The 22,872-nt window shown below is 38.4% G+C and overlaps 1 protein-coding gene and 1 pseudogene across 3 annotated transcripts in view; one reads left to right on the top strand and one right to left on the bottom strand.

The window, feature by feature from the left end:
- Positions 1–1,935: 1,935 nt before the first annotated feature.
- The window catches only part of PGAP1 (post-GPI attachment to proteins inositol deacylase 1), a 53,507-nt gene continuing 32,570 nt past the window's right edge, over positions 1,936–22,872 (top strand). Inside the window, exons 1-5 of one of the 2 annotated variants that reach the window (XM_081142136.1) lie at positions 1,936–2,190; positions 8,390–8,543; positions 10,581–10,756; positions 17,939–18,110; positions 22,391–22,548. In XM_081142136.1, the coding sequence (XP_080998262.1) occupies positions 2,044–2,190; positions 8,390–8,543; positions 10,581–10,756; positions 17,939–18,110; positions 22,391–22,548 (807 nt within the window). In that variant the 5' untranslated portion in view covers positions 1,936–2,043. The remainder of the gene's footprint in view (positions 2,191–8,389; positions 8,544–10,580; positions 10,757–17,938; positions 18,111–22,390; positions 22,549–22,872) is intronic. The other variant, XM_081142137.1, reaches the window with a different exon arrangement.
- Positions 18,736–20,180, bottom strand: LOC308559377 (elongation factor 1-alpha 1 pseudogene; annotated as a pseudogene). Its single transcript has one exon. The product of its transcript is annotated as an elongation factor 1-alpha 1 pseudogene (transcript).

The raw sequence follows: 22,872 nt of genomic DNA on the forward strand, positions 1-22,872 counted from the left end.
AAAGTTTATAAGCAGAGTGGGTTTGAAAGACAAGAGTGCAGGAAGTTGATAGCACTGGCAGAGGGGGGTTGAGTGATGCTCAGTAGTGTTAGTTTAGATATGAAAGGAAATGAAGCCAGGAGTGGGGTAATGATAGGAAAAAAGTAAAAAGGTAGGAACACAAAGATTACAAACATAATCCATTGACTCTCTATTCTGCTCCTTTCTGAGTGGACAATAAAGGCAGTAGGTTGCCACACTCATGAAAGCTACCAGAGGAGCAACTTTGTCATCTTCAGGTTCAGGGTTTTCTCCATGTAGCAGGGGCATCCGGCAGGGTAGATCCTCTTCACTCAAAATGTAGCCCAGTGACCAGCATCACTGGCATCCCTAGGGAGCTTGTTAGAAATGCAGGGTCTTGGGTCCCACTCCAGAACTAGTCAATCAGCATCTGCATTTAAACAGAATCTCCAAGTGATTCATCTGAGCATGAAGTTTAAGAAGCACAGGGATGAGAGAGTGCAGACTGACCCTTGGTTTATTTGTGCTGGTCATGATATGCCAGGAGAAACAAGGAACAGACATTCTGTCTATGATGTTCTCAAGCTCCCAGACTCAATGTGTTCCTTTTTTCAAATGCATAACTTAAATCCTTCTCCAAATGATTTGTCATCCCTGGCACTAACTCCTCTCTAATCCCACCCCACATCCCAGGTGCTCTCAAATCTGAGTATCAGGGTGTTGTATAAGGTAATCTATAAGCGTTCTTTTAGGCTTAAAATTCTTTGATTTTATATGTATCACAGCCAAACTTCCTCTGCACAGAAATAATACCAGAAAATCAGCCCGAGTGAAATGCCATTCAGTCAGTGCCAAAAAATAATTCTAAGGGGAATTTTGCAATCACACACACACACACCCATCTGCTCTTGGGTCTGCTTTCAAGAGTTGATACTTTGGGGTTTTTCCTAACATTCCAGTGTTTTGATGCTGCTATACATGATTATGAATGGTTTTTTGAGCTTTTACCCCCCTCCTTTGTGCAACACCAAACCGAAACTCTTCAAAATGAATTAAGTCACTTGGGAATCTGAGTAGAAGCTGGAGCTTAAATTGCCTCCCTACGTTAATGTGGAACCAATTTCCCAGGAGGTGGAGGTTCTGGGGAGCAAGGCAGTCAGCGGCCAACTAGATCCCGCAGATACCTATCGGGGGCGTCAGTGGAAATGGAGATTTTGGTAACGTTCCTTTAAAGACTAACAACGGCTTTTCTGATCCAGGCTTTCATTTTATACCAAGAACAGAAACCAGTGCACCTGCTGGTGGTTTTTTATAAGCCGGTGTTTTTATGCGCTGTTACCTCCGGGGCAGACGTCGGCGGTCAGAGCGAGGGGGAAGCCACTGGCTCCCCGCTGCCTAACTGGTCCCGGGAGCGGGGACTGTGCCGTGAGGCTGGAGACCCAGAGCCGCGGAGGCCTGAGGCGCTTCAAACACATCGAACGCGAAGGGTTTTTAAACTCTGCAGGGAGCGGCGTTTCGACGTGACGGCTCTGACGTCCCCCTCCCCTTGCCGGGTCAGCCCACCACCATTAATTGCCGGTCGGTCCCCAGGCTCCCCCCCGACCCCCACCCCCTACCCCTTCTCCCTCCCCGCCTCCAGGGCTGCCGCGCTCCGCCCCTCCCCCCGCTAGTCCCCCGCTCCCCAGTCTTCCCCTCCAGCCCGCCTCTCAGGGCCGTCCCTGCCCCCTCCTTCCTCCTCCCTCTCCTCGCCCCTCCCCCGCTCCCCCTCAAGCTCCAGCTCAGCCCACCCACTTTCTGCCGCCCGGTCCACGCTCAGATTTGCGCTCCAACTGCAATCACCACCTCCTCTCTCCCAGCGAGACGCCGGGCGGAAGGCGCGGCGGGCCGGCGCACGCAGGCGCACTGGGCGGCCGGCGCGCGGGCTGCTCCGAAGTCCGCGCAAGCGCGCGCTGCTCGGGCTCGGCTCCCGCGCGAGCGGCCGGGAGGCTTTGGCTCTGTCAGGGCTCGGGGCCCCCCGGCGGGAGCGGCGGCGGCGGCGGCACCATGTTTCTTCACTCCGTCAACCTCAGCAACCTGGCGTTTTATGCCTTCATGATCTTCATGGCCACCCTAGGGCTGTGGGACGTCTTCTTCGGCTTCGAGGAGAACAAGTGCAGTATGAGCTACATGTTTGAGTACCCGGAGTATCAGGTGAGGTGCCGCCTTCTCCTCACCTGGGCGCTCGGAGGCTCGGGCTCCTCCGTGGGTCTCCTGCGCCTCGGCTCCCCGCGCCTCCCCGGCCCCCTTATCCCAACCTCGCCTCTGTTTCCTCCTCCCCGGGAGGCTGCGGAGCCCCAGTACTTCCCTCACCTGCCCTTTGTGTCCTTTCTTTACGGCGAGGTGCTTCCTAGATGGTTTCCCGACCGGCTGCCCCGGTCGTTATCGCTCCCCTGTCCCTCCGCCCGCTTCCAGATGCAGTACCCGCTGGTCGCCCCCAACCCCCTTCGTCCCCGGAGACGCAACCTCAGCCCCTCTCTCTAAAGCCCAACCCCACCTTCCCGCGTTCCTGCGGTAACAGGTGCCCCTGGACCTGCCTTTGCTTCCCGGGCGCCTCAGTTCTTCCCCTCTCGCCCAGTGATTGACATGCCAGCTCTGGCTGTTCCAGAAAAGGACCGAGCTTGCAGAGTGTGTTGGCTCGATAGCTCCCGGGGCTGCCGTGGAGCCGCGAGGGTTTTACCTCCGTGTGAACGGCTGACCCGATGAGTAAACTTGAGGCTCCCTCCCGTGAAGACCGCGCGCAGCCTCCAGTTTCCTAGGTTATGGGTCCGGACTTGGCGTGCACGCCTGTGTTTGTGCATGCTGCCTCTTGGCCATTCAATTCAAAATCTACTTCATGGTGGTATTTTTGTTTTCTCACTGTGCTTGCTATTTAAGACAGACCCGGCCCTTCGCTCTCTCTCCCATCGCCCCCACCTCTTACGCCCCTTTTTGAACGTTTTCAGTCACAGTTGCTTCATTAGTTCAGCAAAGGAGAATCTAGAATTTCATTCACGACCAGCTGTAAAAAGAGATTGTGACAAATTACACAGCTGTCCGAAGAAATTTCTCCCGAATGATTCTTTTATTTCTAAACGCATCTCCTAATTAAGGAATACATATTACAATAGCCCCCTACCGTAAAACGTGTATGTACTATAATACACGTTGATAAAATGCATCTGTAGTGTACTTTTAAAACCATAGCAGATTTTTTTTCTTTAAGGTGCATGATGCCGACTGTGATTGTTTCTGTGAACAGATCATTATGGAGGAACATATTTGATTTTATTTAGATCTTAAAACTGCTTAAGGTTTAAATTGCTGATGAGCTTCCTTTCCCACGGGCAAAATTCTAGTTTAGATTTCATTTGTTTTGAGATTTTTACCTTCTTTTTGCATGAGTGGTTATAAGGGAGTGGAAGCATTTGGTATCAGGTGCTACTGAAGATTTTAACGTTACTGTTGTCTCTTAATTTCTAAGCGAATATGCTGGTTTATTTTTATCAGAGTCTATGTATAGTTAAATATTTGGGCTTCTAGTTTAGATTTTTCAGACCTGAAAATAGAACCCTTATCAATCGCCTTTGATTTTTATGTGGTTTAATAATCAGGAAACTACCAGTAGATTGAAGTAGGTCACTTCAGCTTTGTACTGCATTGAAGAGTTTGTTTAAAATAAAATTATTGTGGAACAGTGTACTGATTCCCATTTATTTTTAGATTGCCCACAATTATTGAAGCTCTTTTAATGTTTTCAGTAGTAGAAATTGCTTAGTGTTGGGAACAAAGCATATGGACCTCACAGATGCGTTTCATGCCTCATAAAATTGACTGGAAAGACACTGAAATTAATGTAGCTCATGCAAAAGAGCTATTTGGCTTTTTTTCCCCCCTGTTGTTGTGTTTGTATTTACTTACTTTGATTCAAACTGTCTTTTTGAGGTTTTACATTCTGTTAATAATTTGTTAGTACAGTAATAATTATAGTGGCAGTTTTTGATCCACATTTTTTGGTAGAGTTTTATTTTTATGATGTAAAAAGCTGTGTTAATTCACTATAGTATTTATATTTGACTCTTTGTCTTTTTGTTGTACACACTAGGTCTTGCTATTTTACAAATAAGTTAAAACCTGCTTATAGAAATGAGTCATTTGAAAACAGTGAAATTTCTGTTAACTGAGGTCATTCTATTAAGAACCAATGGTTTTTAATGAATAAAAGTGTTCTAAACTTATTTTATATATTGCTTACTTTTAATTATATTTTATAGTAAACTCTCTAATTGTTCACATTCATTAGATGGAGTGCCCTAGTCGTTGAGTTTTCTTCTCTTTCCTGATGTCTTGCTTCTTTTTTTATTGCCTATTTGCATATTCTTTAGCCAAATTTTAGAAGAAATGAACAATATTTGAAACATACTCAATTTTATTCTCCATTTGAAAAATAAAAGCTGGGATAGGAATTTGAAACTTGGTAAAAATGAAGTTTTGAATTTAAAACTGTTCGATTATCTCTATTCATTCTCTACCTTTGGTTTTCCTAGATTTGCTTATTGAGAGTTAACCGAACATCACACTAACCTACCAGGCAAAATACACATTATCCTTTAAAGCTTTTTGCCTTCTGACAGCAAGGCAAAGCTTTCATATGGTAGCAAACAGTTTTGGTCAAATTGTAGAATTGGAGAAGAAACATCTTGTGTTGTTTTCTCCCATAGAGTAATTTATTTACCTGCCTTCAGATATATGATCTAACAGTTGCTCTTTGAAAGAAAATGTTGATGTTGGAAAATACAAATCACATATTTTCTTATTAAGTCTGATGTTTACTTAGCAAATCATTTATTGAATGACTGTGTCAGGTATATTCTAGATACTGGGTAATGGGTGAGAGGGAATTACAGGTGAATCAGACCTTGTGCCTTTAATTTTCATCTTTATAATACAATGGAGAAGACAGGAATGTAATGAATAGTAAAAATGTGCTACATGTTATAATTTCACTGTATGAGAGGGTGTACAAGGCTCTTCACAGAAGAGCATTCAGGTTCATCTTAGTAGTCAGAGGCTATAGAAAAGAGGTAGTGAATTGGGCCATGGAGGGTACATAGTTCATAAAGTGCAGAAACAAGAAAATTGCAGGAATAAAGAATAGCATTTGTGAATAAAGAAGGCACCAGGACACATTGCATAAGCAGTATGTAGTATGTTACCATTTATGTAAAAAGGAGAAAACCTATAAACATGTTTTCATGTATATATGTAAAATATTTCTAGAAGCACAAACTACTAACATTAGTTGCCTTCTGGGTAGAAACCTGAATGGCTGAATGACCACAGGTATGAGAGAGAGCCTATTCAATTAATATCCTATTGAATCTTGACTTTTGAAACATTAAAAATAAATTTTAAAACCTGGCATATGTAAGTTATAAGAAAGTAGGTAAGAATAATTAGAGCCAGATTTTAAGGACCTCTTTCTTAAGCTTTTATCATCTCTATATGCAGTAAAGAAACACATAGGTGTATGTTTTAACAAGGTATTTCTTTGACAGCAGTATGGATTATGGATTGTAGCAGGGAGATTATGACAGGGAGAGAGGCTGGTCTGAAAGATTCAGTTGTCCCTAGGTCTTTTTATAAAGCTGGAGTCCTCTAAGGGTGGGGTGGGCAAAGGGCTAAGAGCTAGCTCTTTGTAAGAGCTTAAAAGCTACATTCATTTTGATCAAAATCTTTTTTTTTTTTTTTTTTGGTTAATTATAGAACTTAAACTTTGTTTTGTAGGGTTTTTTTTTTTGTTTTTTAAAAAATATATCTTTATTGATTTCAGAGAGAGGAAAGGAGAGGGAGAGAGAGAGAGAGAAACATCAATGATGAGAGTCATTGATTGGCCGCCTCCTGCATGCCCCCGACTGGGGATTGAACCCACAGCCCTGGCATGTGCCCTAACCGGGAATCGAACCCGGATAGCCTGGATCCTAGGTTGATGCTCAACCACTGAGCGACGCCTGGCCGGGCTGCAGTGTTTTTTTTTTAAGAATATCTCTTTATTGATTTCAGAGAGAGGAAGAGAGAGGGAGAGAGAGATAGAAGCATCAATGATGTGAGAGTCATTGATCGGCTGCCTCCTGCATGCCCCCTACTGGGGATCAAGCCCACATCTGGGGCATGTGCCCTGACTGGGAATGGAACAGCAATCTCCTGGATGGTAGGTCAATGCTCAACTGCTGAGCCACACCTTTCGGGCTATTTTGCAGTTTTAAATCACAATTAAAAGGGATAGCTCATAAAATAAAGACTTTAGTTTCTTAAATCTGTTTTTCTAGCACTTGGAAATTTTTGTCGTTTGAAGTGGGTCTAGGTTAGAGATAAGAACCTGTACCAAGGCAGAGTCAAGAGAGGGTGGACATCAGGGGCAGGATTATGGAGATAATATTTAAGTGTAATGGTAATTGATCTTAATTAGAAGTCTTTTGGGGGAATAGGGGTACTCATTTAATATAATCTATATAAAATAATTAGTTTAAAATATATTGGAGTACTGTTGCTGTGTTTTCTTTTTAAGTCTCTTGATCCTCTGTTTTTTCATCAGCATCCTTTCTGTATGCCTGTACCTTTTCTGTCCTTAATCTGGTCAGTATCCTTCCTGTTTCTTCCTGCCACTCACCCCCAACTTGAACTCTGTTTGAAAACACAGTTTTCAACTCCCACTTCTTTTTGTGTTTATTTTATTCTACCTTCCTTTTTCCATCTCTGCTTTTTGCTACTCTATATTGTATGCATTCATATTTTTTTTAATACACACTTTCTCATTATAAAATTGATTTTATAGTAGTATATTATAAAATATATCAAATACGCTCTTTTGCTTGTTTTCCTGTCTCCAGGGAATTAAATATTTCTTTTTTGATATATTTGATAGTTTCCTGTTTTTCTAGGTTAATTTTCAACTATTTCAAAACTTTGTTTAGCTACTAACCTAAAAAAGAATAATGATCTAATACGCATGTACTGCTATTATTCTATCAAATGGTTCACTAAATTGGGAGGGATTGTCTCACATTTTCTTTTAGCTTAATTTGTACCTAAAGAAAAATATGCCATTTTCATTTTTGATTATATAAGTGCATAATCAGTATCAGAGCTAATTTGAGTTAAAGTACATGTACATATATAAAGCAAATAATGGAGTTTGTGTTTCTCTATTTTGAGAATTTGAGGAGATAAATAGTTGCTAATATCTTACACAGTAAACTCACACTCTTTAAAGATGTTTTCACGATGTTATTAGCACAGGTTGTTTATGGTAATATCCTCAAAGGAATATTCAGGAATGTGGGTGAATAATCAGAATTCTGGTTTTTTACAACAGTGAGATTTTACAGTATTCATTACCATTTACAGTTAAAAAAATTCATTCAGTAGTTGAAATTTTTACCAAGCATATGTGTAGCACTGCTAGATCATTAAATCTATTGATATCAAATAAAATCTGTTCAAAGTGACTGGTTTCATTTTTAATGGTTTCTTTCATTGAAAAAATGAGCAGAAGAGTTTATACTTTACTACCACTTTTATAGATACCTATGTCTTTGGGATGACATTAAGACCTAATTTATATTTTGTTGAAAAAAAATTTATATAATATGAATTGCAATGTAGTTTAGGGCTTGCTGATGAACCATGCACCTGGTTTGTGAAAACTGAAACAGATGCTAATCCATTGGAATGTTTATGGTAGGAAGAGTGTACATGTCTTGACCGAGACATGGCTATACGGTTCAGATTAATTTGTTAAGCACATTGTAGGTCAAAGCATATTAAGTTGGGAGGTCAGAAAACTGCATTATAAAACAAACTTGCTTTCTGTTGAATGATGTCACAGCTAGAATATGTAGTGGGGCCTGAGTAAAAGGAGAGACATTACAAAACATTTTAAAATAGCAAAAAAAAATTGATTTGATAATGGAAAGCTTTTATCATTTTTAAGTATAATTGATACTGATACTAAATTAAATGCATTTCCAGTTACGTGAACATGTAACTTGCTGACATCTACCAGTGTTTTTCTGTTCACTGTCTATTTTGAGTAATTTATATTTATTAGAATTTCAGGTAGTCCTATTTTATGATTTCCCGAAGACTGCATGGTTCAAAACTCACATAATTCAAGACTAATTCTCCATACAAATAAACTAAAAGTAGAACTTGAACTTGTTATGTGCATTAAGTGCAGTTTTATCATCAGCAGTATTTTTACATTGCACTATTTGTATAATTCAGAATTGGGTATGTTGTGGCTAAATTGTATTAATAAAGTTGATTTGAGTAAAATTGCATTTTTCATTTTATTTATTTATTTTTGCTGTAGAAAATAGAACTTCCAAAGAAGCTGGCAAAACGCTATCCTGCGTATGAATTATATCTTTATGGAGAAGGATCCTATGCTGAAGAAGACAAAATTCTCCCTTTAACTGGTATTCCAGTTCTCTTTCTTCCTGGTAATGCTGGAAGTTATAAACAAGGTAAGTCTCAGAAGTAAATTTTGAAAGCTATAAAATGCAATTCAAGAGTTTAACAGATACATACTCTATGTTAAGTACCATGTTAGGCATACTGGAAACACAAATATATGGCATTTTGTCTAGGAAAATATGTGTGAGAAATACATAGAAAAGAATGTTGCCCTGGTGGGTTTGGTGTAGTGGTTAGAGTGTCAGCCCATGGACTTGAAGGGTCCCGGGTTCCATTCAGGCCAAGGGCACATACCTGGGTTGCAGGCTCGATTCCAGGCCCTAGTTGGGGCACATGTGGGAGGCAAGCAATTGACGTCTCTCTCTCACATTGATGGTTCTCTTTCTCTCTTTCTCTTCCTTCCCACTCTCTCTGAAAAGCAATGGAAAAAATATCCTTGGGTAAGGAGTAAGAAAAAAGAAATTAAAAAAAAGAATGTTGAAGACCGCTTTGCCAAAAATAAGGAGGAAAAGAAGATAGAGCGGGATGGCATAAATAGGTGATACAGGGATTCAGGAATCAGCAGAAGAAAGAGGCTTATATTGGAAATGGTGGGTGCAGAGCACAGAACCTGAAGTGTTGATTAGAGAAATAAATCGTGGTTTCTGTTATGCTGACCAAGAGAAGAGATTGGTTTCTTTCTTTCAAAGCTATTTAAGTTAGAGAGATTTAAATTTCTGGTCAAGATGACAGAGTAGTAAATGCTGTGCTGGCCTCCTCTCATGACCACATCAGAATTACAACTAAATTATAGAACAACAGCCCTTGAGAACCACCTGAAGACTGGCTGAACAGAACTCCTGTATCTAAGGATATAAAGAAGAAGCCACATTTAGAGTGGTAGAGGGACAGAGATTCAAAATGGACTGGTCCCATACTCACATGTGGCAGTTAAAAATTGGGAGGGAGACATGGCTGGAGTGAGTCAGTGGGTAGAGCATTGGCCTAGGGACCAAAGGGTCTTGGGTTCAATTCCTGGTCAGGAGCACGTTCCTGGGTTTCAGGTTCATTCCCGGCCTGGTTGGGGTGCATGCAGGAAGCAACCAATCAATGTGTCTTTCTCACATCAATGTTTGGTCCACAAGCCTCAAACCAGAAGCTGGCTTTAGCGTGCCCTGTAACTTTTGCTAAGTAGTCCCAAGTACTCCACTAGTGGCAGCTGGCCTTGGTTCACAGCATAACCACTCCCAGGCACCTTCAAGCCTAGCACAGGCAGCTACCAACCTCAGATTACTCCTACCAGGTGGCCCCGGGCCAGACACAGGCAGCAGCTGACCTTCGCCTGCCCCTCTCCAGAGGCCTCAGAACACACCTGGTGGCTAGCTTCCTACCACACCAAAGCACTACTCAATCAGTTCCACAATGACATGCCCACAGGGTAGGTTTGACAGGCACCAGAGCCCCACTAAAGCAAATTCCTCAGCCCCCAAACAATAGCTTGTTCGCTATAGTCATGACCAGTCCTCACAGCCAGTCAGCTGGAGGGTCAGCCCCAAACACAGATGTGACAGCAGTAATCAGGGCTCAACTACAACAAGAAAGCACACACAACTCACACAAGGTATACCCCTCGAAGCATCTATTGTCTGAAGCTGCCCCCAAATCCCTGTACTGGGTCTGGAACTGACCTGTTCACCTTTTATTTAATTAAAAAAAAATCTTTAGGACACAAGGCATACACCCTCTAGGTTAGTTTGTTCTTCTAAATTGATACTATTAAAGGATGTCTTGAAATCATTTTTTATATTCATGGTATGGGATAAAGTCATTTGTTAAGAGACAAGAATGTATGAAACCAAAAAATTTTGCTTGCCCGGCCGGGCATGGCTCAGCGGTTGAGTGTTGACCTAGGATCCAGGCGATCAGGGTTCGATTCCCGGTCAGGGCACATGCCTAGGTTGCGGGCTAGACAGCTGATCAGTGATGTTTCTCTCTCTCTCCCTTTCCTTTCCTCTCTCTGAAATCAATAAAGATATATTTAAAAAATAAATAAACAAATAAAAATAAAAAATTTTGCTTAATATGCACTTTACCCTTTTCCTTTGCAGTTCGTTCTATTGGCTCTATTGCACTGAGAAAAGCAGAAGACATTGACTTCAAGTACCACTTTGACTTCTTTAGTGTGAATTTCAATGAAGAACTGGTGGCACTATATGGTGGAAGTCTTCAGAAGCAGACCAAGTTTGTACATGAATGCATTAAAACAATCCTCAAACTCTATAAGGTAAGAGATAAGCTTGCAAATCAGTAGTGATCTACCTACTAGCATCTTTCTTTTTCAAAGGAACTAGCATAATTTAAGTTATTTGTTTATATGGAAGTTGAAGCAAAGATGGCAGAAAGGTTTTTTTTCTTCTTTTGTGTGTGGGAGTCTGTTTTGAACTCAGTGGTGGTTTTTGAAGTTTAAATTGAATTTACAGGAAATCTTTCTTGTGGTGAATTTGGGGGGGCATCTTTTAACTTATAAATTAGGAATGCAATGTATTTTCTAAAAACCATTAGTTTGAATTTCTGTTTCTAGTTATGACTGTATAGTTGTTTACTCTTCTGTAAACAACTATAACACTAGTTAAGATACCTGAAGTACATGTCTTCAATTGTTGGGCATCAACCAAGGTCTGTATTTCTGAAAGAAAGATAATACATGAAATGAGTTCCATAATTGCTCTGGCTTTCTGCCTAGAAGCATTTTCTAGGCCATGGGGCAGGTAGGTGGAGATCAAGCAGAGCACATTGTGTCACTGAGCCGAAGAAGGCAGAGACTGGAATTTGGGGCTACTGAAGTTGGCTAGATTACTGATCAGGGTGTGCTGTGCGAAAGAAAAAAACAAGGCAGAGATAGGAGCTCTAGAAATTTTCATTTTTCAATCTTTGAATGCTATGCTGTATATACACAGGTCAAGAAGTACAAGGCAATGGCATACCAGGGAGGAAGTGATAGGGTATGTCCACCTAAGGTGCAGTTTAAAAGAGCAGTAAAACAGAATAAATATCATTCTGTGCCAGCAGTTCTAAATAGTATCAGAGATAAAATACTATTAGCTACTTGGGTGAGACACTTCTTCCCTTGGTATTCCACAGTGCAAGTCCTAGCAGGAAACAGCTACTAGGAAATTGTGAGCAGAGTTGAGATTTCAGAGGCCACATAGTGCTGGGAAATAGTTCTGACCTGCTAGAGCGGAAAGACCTATTTGAACACGTTGGGCATTCAAATGATACCCCAGAAAGGACATAATTAAGGACTACTCCAGTCCTAAAGTAAAAGCTACTCCAGTGTCCACCTTAACAATGCTTAAATACAAGCCTCAAAAAATATCAGTTAAGGATTTAAAGAAAAGATGCAGATAACAAGGGAAAAGATGGAGAATCTCAGCAGAGACATGGAAACTATTTAAAAAAAAAAAAAATCTACAAACTGAAACCATAAAGGGTGGGGCAAAAGTAGGTTTACAGTTGTATGTGAAACACAGAGTTTATTTTTGTATTATTACTTAATAACTGTTGTATTATTTTCCATAAGAACAACTGTAAATCTGTTTTTTCCCCTGCCTTGTACATATCAGAAATGAAAAATTCACAAGATAAGCTTTGAGCAAATTGAACACTATAAAGAATAGATCATTGAATTTGAAGAAAGGGCAATAAAAACTATGCAAAATGAACTAAAGTAAAAACAATAGGTAAATCCACAGAGTTGGAGATTTCAACAATCCTCTCAATAATTGATAAAATAGCCCTGGCCAGGTAGCTCAGTTGATGGGAGCATTATCCTGATACTCCAAGGTTTTGGGGTTGTTCCCTGGTCAGGGCACATAGAAGAAGCAACCAATGAGTACATAAATAAATGGCACAGCAAATCTATATTTCTCTCACTCTCTCTAAAATCAATAAATTTAAAAAATACTTGATAAAAGAAAAAAACAGAAAATCAGTAAGGTATGGAAGATTTGAACACTATTCCCCAGCTTCACTGGTTTATAGAACACTACATCTAAAAAGTGTAGAAACTATGTTCTCTTTAAGTGTACATGGAACTAACATATGCCATATGCTAGGCCATAAAACAAGTCTCTATAAATTTCAAAGGATTGAAATTATACAGGGTTTATTTTCTGATCATAGCAAAATGAAATTAGAAGCCACCAACAACAAGATATCTGGAAAATCCTCAAATATTTGGAAATTCCTTCTAGCTAACTCAGAGGTCAAACATAAAATTACAGGTGAAATTTGAAAATGTTTTGAACTGAATTAAAGTGAAAACACCACACCAGAATTTGTAGGATTAAAGTAGTGGTTAGAAGAAATAACTAGTCTTAAGTGCTTATGTTAGATAGGAACAAGGTTTAAAAGCAATGATCTAACCTTTCAACTTTAGAAGCTAGAAAAAGAAGAATAAAGTACACTCTAGAATTCTAAGGAAACAATACAGATGAGCATTGAAATCAGTGAAATAGGAAACAAACTAAAGAAAAAATAGATACCAATGGCTGTTTTTTAAAAAATATCTATAAAATTGATAAACTCATAGCTGGACTAATTTTAAAAAAGAAGAGGAACACAAATTAATATCAGGAATGAAAAGGGGACATCAATAGAGAGCCTACAGATATTAAGAAGATATTAAGGGAATATTATGAACAACTTTATACCAATAAATTTGACAACTCAGATAAATGCACAAATCCCTTGAAACATAAATTACAAAACAGACACAAGAAGAAACAGAATCTGGCTAGCCCTCTATCTGTTTAAAATTTTTTGAATTTGTAATTAAAAACCTTACTTCCAAGAAAAATCTAGGGCCAGATGACTACAGTGGTGAATTTTATCAAACATTTAAGGAAGAAATAATACCCATTTTATACAAACTCTTTTAGAAAATAGAGGAAGAGATAACACTTAGCAGTTCATTTTAAGAAACCAGCAAATCCTGACTATCAAAATTAGACAAAGACATTCTTTGAAAATAAGGACCTAGTATCCTTCATGAACATAGATATAAAATCCTCAACAGAGCCCTGGCCGGTGTGGCTCAGTTAGTTGGGTGTCATCCTGTGCACTGAAAGGTTGCTGGTTCAATTCCCGATCAGGGCACATGCCCAGGTTGCAGGCTCGATCCCTGGTATGGGGAGGGCAGGAGGCATCAATGTGTCTATTTCTCTCCCTTTCCCTTCCTCTCTCTCTAAAAAAAAAATTTTTAAAAATCCTTAGCAGAAAATTAGCCTGTCAAATTCAGAAATATTTTAAAGTTTAAGACATCATGACAAAGTAGGATTTTTCCCAAGAATGCAAAGTTGCTTTAATATTCAAGCATTAATCAGTATAATTCATCATAAGCTCATTACAGTAGATGAAAATTCATTTGACTACATTCAGCACCCGTTCATGATTAAAAAAACAAAATAACACAAAGCTCAGCACAGTAGGAATAGAAGCAAACTTTCTCACCCCTACGAATTGTATTACATATAGTATTACGGGAGGAAACAAGTCATGTTAGGTTAAGGACCATTATGTATTTGATAAAATATTTATTGAAAAAGATAAATAAGAGGCAATCACAAAGTGAGATTTATTTTTATAAATGTTATTCACAGTAAATAATCAAATGTCTTTCATTTTTCAGCTTCTGTCTGCTCCCACCACCTCTATTCAATATTGCACAGAGGTCCTATCTAGTGTGATAAGGCCAGAAAAAGAAACAGAATTAAAAATTAAAAGATGAATTAAAACTCTATATTCACAGATGACATAAATATACAGGAACATTTAAAGGAATTTATAGAAAATTATTAGAATTCATAAGTGAAATTAGCAAGGTTACAGAATAAATGGTCAATATTAAAAAAATCAGTGAACAAATGGAAAGCAAAATTTTAAAATACATTTATAGTAATGTAAAAATACAACTCTTATGGATAAACTTAATGTAAAATTTGCAAGATATGTACACTGAAAACTTCACATCTGAGAGAAATGAAAGAAATCTGAAGTAAATGGACAGACCAACTTCATGGGTTAGAAGACTCACAATGAAGATGTAAATTCTCCCCAAATTGACCAATAGATATAATACAGTACAAATCAAAACACCAGCATGTGTTTTTGTGAACTTGACAAGCTTACGTGGAACTGCAAAGAACCTTAAAAGCCAAACAGCCTTGAAAAAAAAGAACATAAGTTGGGGGACTGACCTGCACTACCTGTTTCAAGACTTAACTATGAAGCCATTGTAATCCAGCTGGTGTGGTATTTCTTTGCATCTAGAAAATGAAATGTAGACATCATGATTTTTTGCATAAGCCAGCATTTTAAAATTATTTCTACAGCAGGCATTTTTTTACTTAAATCTACACTGAGTATTATAGAAGAAAACAAGCATATTAAGTACGGAATATTTTATATATCTGATATTTATTGGATAGATAAATAAGTCATGATTACAAAGTGAGATTTCCATAAATGTTCACAATAAACAATCATGTGTTTAATGTTATATATTAGGTACTTTTTCTCTATTTTGTTTTCAGATTTTCTCTAATGACTACATATTAAATTTATAATAGAACTAATAAACTTTTTAAGTTGAAGCTTTTAGTAAGATTTCTATAACAAGTAAATATAATAGGGGTGTAGAGAGAGATGACTGAATCTTGTTGAATGGATAGGATTTGGGTATGGGAAAGTGAGAGGACATTTTAGATGGAGAAAACCTTGGGAGTCTGCATGGAAATACAGCAATGAATAAAACAAATGCAGGCCCTCATGGCCTTTATGTTCTAGTGGGGAGAAGCAGATAGGAAACATCAGAAATAAGAAAAATCCATACCATAAATGCCAGGAAGAAAAATAAAACAGGAAGCGGAGATAGGGAGTTGAGGATAGCCCAGCAAAGACTCTGTTGAGGAACAGACAATGTAATACAAATTAAGAACATGAGAGAATAGCTCGTTTGCATATCTAGGAAAAGAGTACTCTAAGCAGAGTAAACAAATATATGAAGCAAGCACACGTGTGCTGTATTTGAAGAAAAACAAGGAGACTGGTATGGCTGGAGTAGATAGAGTAGAAAGAGAAGTTGGGGAGAAGGCAGATTATAGAGCCCTGTAGACAATTTTAAGAATTTTGCCTTTTATTTGAAATGATATGGAAAGCAGCTGTAGAGGTTTTTGAGCAGAAGAGCGACATGTTCTGATTTAGGCTTCAATAGTATCATTTTGGATGCTTCTGAGGATAAACTGAAGGGATGTAAGGGCAAAGCAGAGAGACCAGTTAGGAGGCTATTGTAGTGATTCCGGCAAGAAGTAATGATAATTTGGATCAAGTTGGTAGCAGTGGAAGTGATAAATGGTCAGATTGGTGTAAATCTTAAAGGTTGAGGCAACAAGGTTTGATGGCAGATCAGATATGGAGGGACAATGTGAGAGAAAAAGAAGAGTTAAGAATGACCCCACATTTTTTGGCTAAACAGCTAGAAGGGTTGAAATGCCATTAACTGAAGTGGAGGGAAATGGAGGAGGAACAGAATTGAAGGAGATTAAAAGTTTAATTTTAGACAGATTGAGTTGCATGCTCAATATGCCATTGGAGTTCAAAGTTAAGAGTTCAAGAGAAGACTTCCAGTCTGGACATAACTAAGAGATGAGGGGAGATGAGAAAGAACGAGCAAGAGACTAGAAAGGAACAGCTAAGGGAGTAGAAGAAACAAGAGAGTATATTGTCAAGAAAACAATATACAACGAGGCATTTAAAGAGGAAGAAGGGATAACTATATAAATTGCTACTGAGAGGTCTAGTAAGACGAGGATTCAAAAATTGGCCGTTAGATTCTTTGGTGACTTGATAAGAGCAGTTTTGGAGGACTGTTGAGGTGGAAGCCTGGTTGAAATGGGTTTAAGAGTATATGGAAGTTGAGAAATTGGAGACAGCAAGTGCTGCACAAATAACTGTTTTTGAAGAGTTTTGCTGTGAGAATAAGTAGGGAAAGATGTGGTCACTAAAGTGAAAGTGGGAGTAGATAGAGAATTGTCTTTGTTTTTTAAGGGAAAATAATATATATACTAGTGAGAATGGTTAAATAGAGAGGGAAAAACAGTGATATGAGAAGAAAGTGAGAAGAATTTGCTGGAGTAATGTCCTTGAGAAGGCAAAAGGGGATGGCTTTCCGAGCACATGTGTAAGGTTTGACTTCTGCTGCGATCACGTCTGTTCTGGGGATCACCAAGACCATCTCCAGGCTCTGTAATTCTCCAGGAGGACTCACGGGACCCAGCATATAGTTGTATTCATGTTATGATTTATTACAGTGAAAGGATACAAAGCAAAATTGGCAAAGAGGGAAGGTACATGGGGTGAAGTCTGGAGGAAATGCAGGTGCAAGTTTTCAAAAGTCCTCTTGCAGTGGAGTCACACTGGATGCATTTAATTCCTGCAGCAACAAATTGTGACATGTATGAAGTGTTGTCTATGAGAGCAACTCATTAGAGATTCAGTGCCCAAGATTTTTATTGGGGGCTGGTTATATAGACACCCTGTGCCTACCACATACCAAAATTCCAACAGAAAGGACACTAATGATCAGCATGAAGGATATTGTTTGCACAGTTTTAGCATAGTGAGCCATTGTTATCATTTAGGGAATGATGGGAACCCTCCCAAAATCTAAGGTCCCAGATTGCAGAGCAGAGCCAGCCTTAATGCAGTCCATTCTAAGGATAACAGTTTCAGGCCTACTGGGTTAACTGTTTTCTGCACAAGGTCCAATTTATTCAAAGTAACAGGAGAGAAAGCTTAAATAAAGGATTATAATGGAAGATGATGAGCAAAGGCTTGGTAGTGGAACTGAGGATACTGTGGAGACAGGAAAGATTTTTTTTAAATGCAGTACTTATTTAAGGAATAAAATATGTAATTGTCAGTGAATAAATGTTATGGAATTTTGGTTTATTTTTAAATACAGGTGCATAATAGGAAAATAATTTGATAAGATATATCAATATGATGAGGTATTATGTTACTAAGGCAACTATAATTTTTCTGGCTTTTTTGTGGTATTTCCAATTTTGAATAAATGACCCTATAAAATCTAATATTCTGCTATACACCAAATATAATTACACCTCTAACATGCACTATAACAAGTGGTAAAACATGATTCACTAGACCCAAGTTTTCTGATTTTGGTTCAGAAATTCAAAGAGCTATTAAAAATGTTTGGCAGAACACAAAATTGTATGTATGTACACTAATTACAAGTATATGAATATGTGTTTCTGTATCTTATGATAGGAGGTTGGATAAATAGTTTAAATTTTTTGTATAAAATTGCTTGTTTTTAGAGAGAAGTATTTAGTATTGTTATTTTGATACTGTTAATTATGCCTTGGTGATTTTTTTTTAATAGGGTCAAGAATTTGCTCCAAAAAGTGTGGCAATAATTGGTCATTCTATGGGTGGCCTTGTTGCAAGGGCATTGCTTACACTGAAAAATTTTAAACAAGACCTGATAAATCTTCTTATTACACAAGCCACCCCTCATGTTGCTCCTGTGATGCCTTTAGATCGTTTTATTACAGGTGAGTACTGTTACGTAAACACTGACTGACTTCCCCATTGTTGTTTAGAATAAAATTAATCCTTGCTGCTACTCCCTTTAGAGTGTGCCACAGATTCATCCATGTGTGAAGCCAGCTCAGTGTCAAATCACCTCCACTTCTCTTTTTCTCTCTGTAACTTTCAACTTAGGCTCATAATTGAAACTGAGTTAGTTTTCTCTGTCTATAGCACTGTAACATGGATGGCATATGTCTTGTAATCTCTAGGCACTTAGGCTTCAGTTTAGTTATTCTTGAGTATGACTCCCTTGCTCTTAAAAGTATGTTTAAATTTCCTATGTTTGGTTAATTTTCCAGGACTCTTTTTGAAATAAGCTTATTTTTAAGTAAAATAGTAGAAACATCTTATTTTTTGTTGTTTTGTTTTTCTCATTAAACTTTGTTTTAATGGGTCTCAAAATTCTGTGACAGATTTTTGGTCAAGTTGTTTCCATTAAAAAGTACTGATTTTAAAAACTAATAACTTAAAAACTGCCACACACACACAAAAAAAAACAAATGGTCTACAAAACATTCTCCTTTCCTTCTGAAGGTTTTACGATGCATTGTAATCATTAACCAGTCTTTTACTATTAAATTTAAATGGCCAATTGAGACAAACAGTTCTGAGACCGTTCTTCCACCACTGGTTAAGACTGGAGTGGCAAGTATTGGGGATAATATTCATTTAGCCTTCTGAGCTTTCTGGGCAGACTTGGTGACTATGCCAGCTCCAGCTACCCTCTTGTCCACTGCTTTGATGACACCAACAGCAACTATCTGTCTCATGTCACGAACAGCAAAATGGCCCAGAGGAGGGTAGTCAGAGAAGCTCTCAACACACATGGGCTTGCCGGGCATCATATCGACAATGGCAGCATCACCAGATTTCAAAAACTTAGGGCCATCTTCCAGCTTTTTCCCAGAACGATGATCAAACTTCTCCTTCAGCTTAGCAAATTTGCAAGCACTGTGAGCTGTGTGACAATCCAGCACAGGTGCGTACCCAGCATTGATTTGGCCTGGATGGTTCAGGATAATCACCTGTGAAGCCAGCTGCTTCCATTAGTGGGTCATTTTTGCTGTGACCAGCCACATTGCCATGATGAACATCTTTGACAGACACATTCTTGACATTGAAGCCCACATTGTCCCCAGGAAGAGCTTCACTCAAAGCTTCATGGTGCATTTCAACAGACTTTACTTCAGTTGTAACATTGACTGGAGCAAAGGTGACCACCATGCTGGGCTTGAGTACACCAGCCTCCACTCGGCCCACAGGGACAGTACCAATACCAACAATTTTGTAGACATCCTGGAGGGGCAGACGCAGGGGCTTGTCAGTTGGATGAGTTGGTGGTAAGATGCAACCCAGAGCTTCAAGCAGTGTGGTTCCACTGGCATTGCCATCTTTACGGGTGACTTTTCATCCCTTGAACCAAGGCATATTAGCACTTGGCTCCAGCATGTTGTCATCATTCCAACCAGAAATTGGCACAAATGCTACTCTGTCAGGGTTGTAGCCAATTTTCTTAATGTAGGTACTGACTTCTTTAACAATTTCCTCATATCTCTTCTGGCTGTAGGGTGGCTCAGTGAAATCCATTTTGTTAACACCAACAATCAGTTTCACGCCCAGCTTCAAGCCAGAAGGGCATGTTCACAGGTCTGCCCATTCTTGGAGATACCTGCTTCAAATTCACCAACAGCAACAATCAGGACAGCACAGTCAGCCTGAGATGTGCCTGTAATCGTGTTTTTGATGAAGTGTCTGTGTCCCGGGGCATCACTGATGGTCACATAATACTTGCTGGTCTCGAATTTCCACAGGGAGATATCAATGGTGATATCATGCTCATGTTCAGCTTTTAGTGTATCCAAGACCCAGGCATACTTGAAGGAGCCCTTTCCCATCTCAGCTGCCACCTCAAATTTTTTGATGGTTCTTTTGTCTATCCCACCACATTTGTAGATCACATGGCCAGTAGTGGTAGTCTTGCTAGAATCTACGTGTCCGATGATGATGTTGATATGAGTCTTTTCCTTTTCCATTTTGGGTTTGATTTAGTGGTGATTTTCAAGACGCCTGTGTTCTGGTGGCAAACCCATTGCAAAAAAGAAATATCTTTTTTTAAAATAAATAGGTCTGCTAACACTTTATGTGGTAAGGTGGAATTGCTGATATTTATTGAGGTCTTACTATGTTTTGGGTATTGTGTTAAGGACTTTACATAATGTATTACTATGTCACATATTCCTTGTAGTAGTCCTTTGAGGTAGGTGTCACTGCTGTCCCCATGACTATGTATAGAAAAAAAAAGTTCAAGACAAAGCTTTTGCCCAAAGTTACATGGCAAGAAAATAGTGAAGCTAGTATTATTTGACCCTTGTAAAGTTGTTCCTGGGCCTGTGCTCTTAACTTTTGCATGCTATACTGCTTCTTAATTGAGATATATTGCTACAGTAAAAGAAATAATATTATGGATAATGCTGTATATGCAGGGAATTTTAAATGAACAGCAGGAGTTTATAATTGCTGTCATGCAATCAAATAGTGGTAATGTCATGTGATAAAAATTAAATGCCTATCTCAATTTTTTATTAAAGTCAAATATCTTCACTGCTTATTACAATGTTATATGAATAGAAAAAATCTTTCAAAAGAAATCATTAATTTTTCTGATTAGTAAATTTATTCAACTTCTTACCATATCAAAATTTGCATTATCTTAACTGTGATGAAACTTTTGTAAATAGTTAAGTGAGAAGTATACACTGGTGACTCCAAAAGAAAGTAATAGTTGTCCAAAGCACCTATCTTAAGATAACATTGCCAAGGAGTAACTTATTTCCTGAAATATCTGATATAACAGTATTTAACAGCAAAGTTTAATTCTTCTCATTACATTTAACACTTTTCTTATAGAAATCTTTTAATAAAAAAATTAGTTTTATTATTGAAGTTGTTTAAATCTGTTTTTCTAATCCTAGTAATTATAAATGACCTATAGGTTTAGAAAAAAAAATCAAAGGCATAGACAAGCTACAATATTTGTCAACGTAATTGGGAACTGTTTCTCTTACTGCATTTTATATGTAAAGGAGCCATGTAGGTTAAATTGGAATTACTCAAAGCACATTTAAAAAGTTGTTTGAAGAAAACTTTCAAGAGAGTCAGGGTTTTATCGTTTTGGAGGATTGTGATGGTCTGTCTCTAAAAAGCTCAGGCTGAAACTGATTCTTAGGATCAAGGTGTTTTTACTGTGATGAGCAGGCTCCTTTCCCACTTATTCTATATTTATTTTTTATTGCATTAAGACAGAATTGGAATGTAAACACAAAAATTCAAGGGGTGGTACATTTTAGGTTTTTAGGAGACTCATATGACCTCTAGAAGTAGATTCTGTGTATAATTGGTGGAAATACTGCCCCCAGCTAGAGGAAGGAAGCCCTGCATTGGGCTCTGCACTTTAACCCAAGTAAATATTGCTGAGATCTTTGATGGGAGCTGGTTTCTGTTCCAAAATACTTGAAGCCCTCAATGGGGTCAAATACCAGTATAAAAATGCATTACGTTTTGATCGTCAGAAGAGGAAATGAGAACTCCCCTGCTCTGACCTCAAATTTTGATACTAAAATTTTCTCACTGTTCGTAAGAAAAGTGGAAAAATTGTCTGCAAGTTCTTCCCTTTGAACTGCTTATTGCACTAAAGGGATAGAACCTTAATCCTCATATTTTTCCATAGCTGCATAGTTCTAAGACTAATGTGAATGTCATTGTCCTGATAGATTTTATTTTAAGAATTTACGTAGTACTTTGTGAGGTGGTGGTTGGCTTCAGGTGAGAGTATAAGCAGGGACACTGCCTGATTAGGAAGATCTGCAACTCTTTAGCATAGTAAACTCTTATCTTTAGAAGAATTTTAGGTTTATTTCTTCTTGCTATATTGTGTGGCTCATGAACAAGTAGTATCCTTGTGGAATGTAGGGACCTATTTGTATATCAATTTGTCAAGCTAAAATATTTGGGTATTTTTTTTCATTATTGATACCATTAGTAACTCTTAGTACCTGTTACCTTATTTAATGGGAAAAGCAGAATTTGTGTAAAGATACTGTTTTAAAATAGAAAAACGTGAATAACATTGTTCATAGATAATTTAGATGGATTAGAAATTCAGTTTAATATTAATATTATAGATAGCTTATTGTTGCAGGGAATGACCACTAATTTTTAATGTGTCTTTTTTATTTTCTACCAGATTTTTATGTGACCGTAAACAACTATTGGATTTTGAATGCTAAACACATAAATTTAACCATGCTTTCTGTAGCTGGAGGATTCCGGGATTACCAAGTTCGTTCAGGACTGACTTTTCTGCCAAAACTAAGCCATCATACCAGTGCCTTATCTGTTGTGGTAATCTTTTTTAAAGAATTTACTGAAGTATTAAAATGATGAACACAGTGGGGCGTGAAAGGAGAAGTAATATGTAGGTGCTTGGAAATGACTGCTGAGTGTAGTATTGTGCTTGTGCGCGCACGTGTGTGTGCGTGTGTGTGTGTGTGAGAGAGAGAGAGAGAGAGAGAGAGAGAGAAAGAGGTAGAGAAAGACAGAATATGAATGAATGAATATGCTATATTGGGAAGGCAGAGGCATGGATGCCTATGTCCATAGAAGGTTAAAAGGATCTTAAAGACTTTGTGAAAATAACTCTTATTTATGAGAAATAATTGTTTCTTA

The sequence above is a fragment of the Miniopterus schreibersii genome (assembly GCF_964146895.1).
Source record: "Miniopterus schreibersii genome assembly, chromosome: 7".
Classification (NCBI taxonomy): domain Eukaryota; kingdom Metazoa; phylum Chordata; class Mammalia; order Chiroptera; family Miniopteridae; genus Miniopterus; species Miniopterus schreibersii.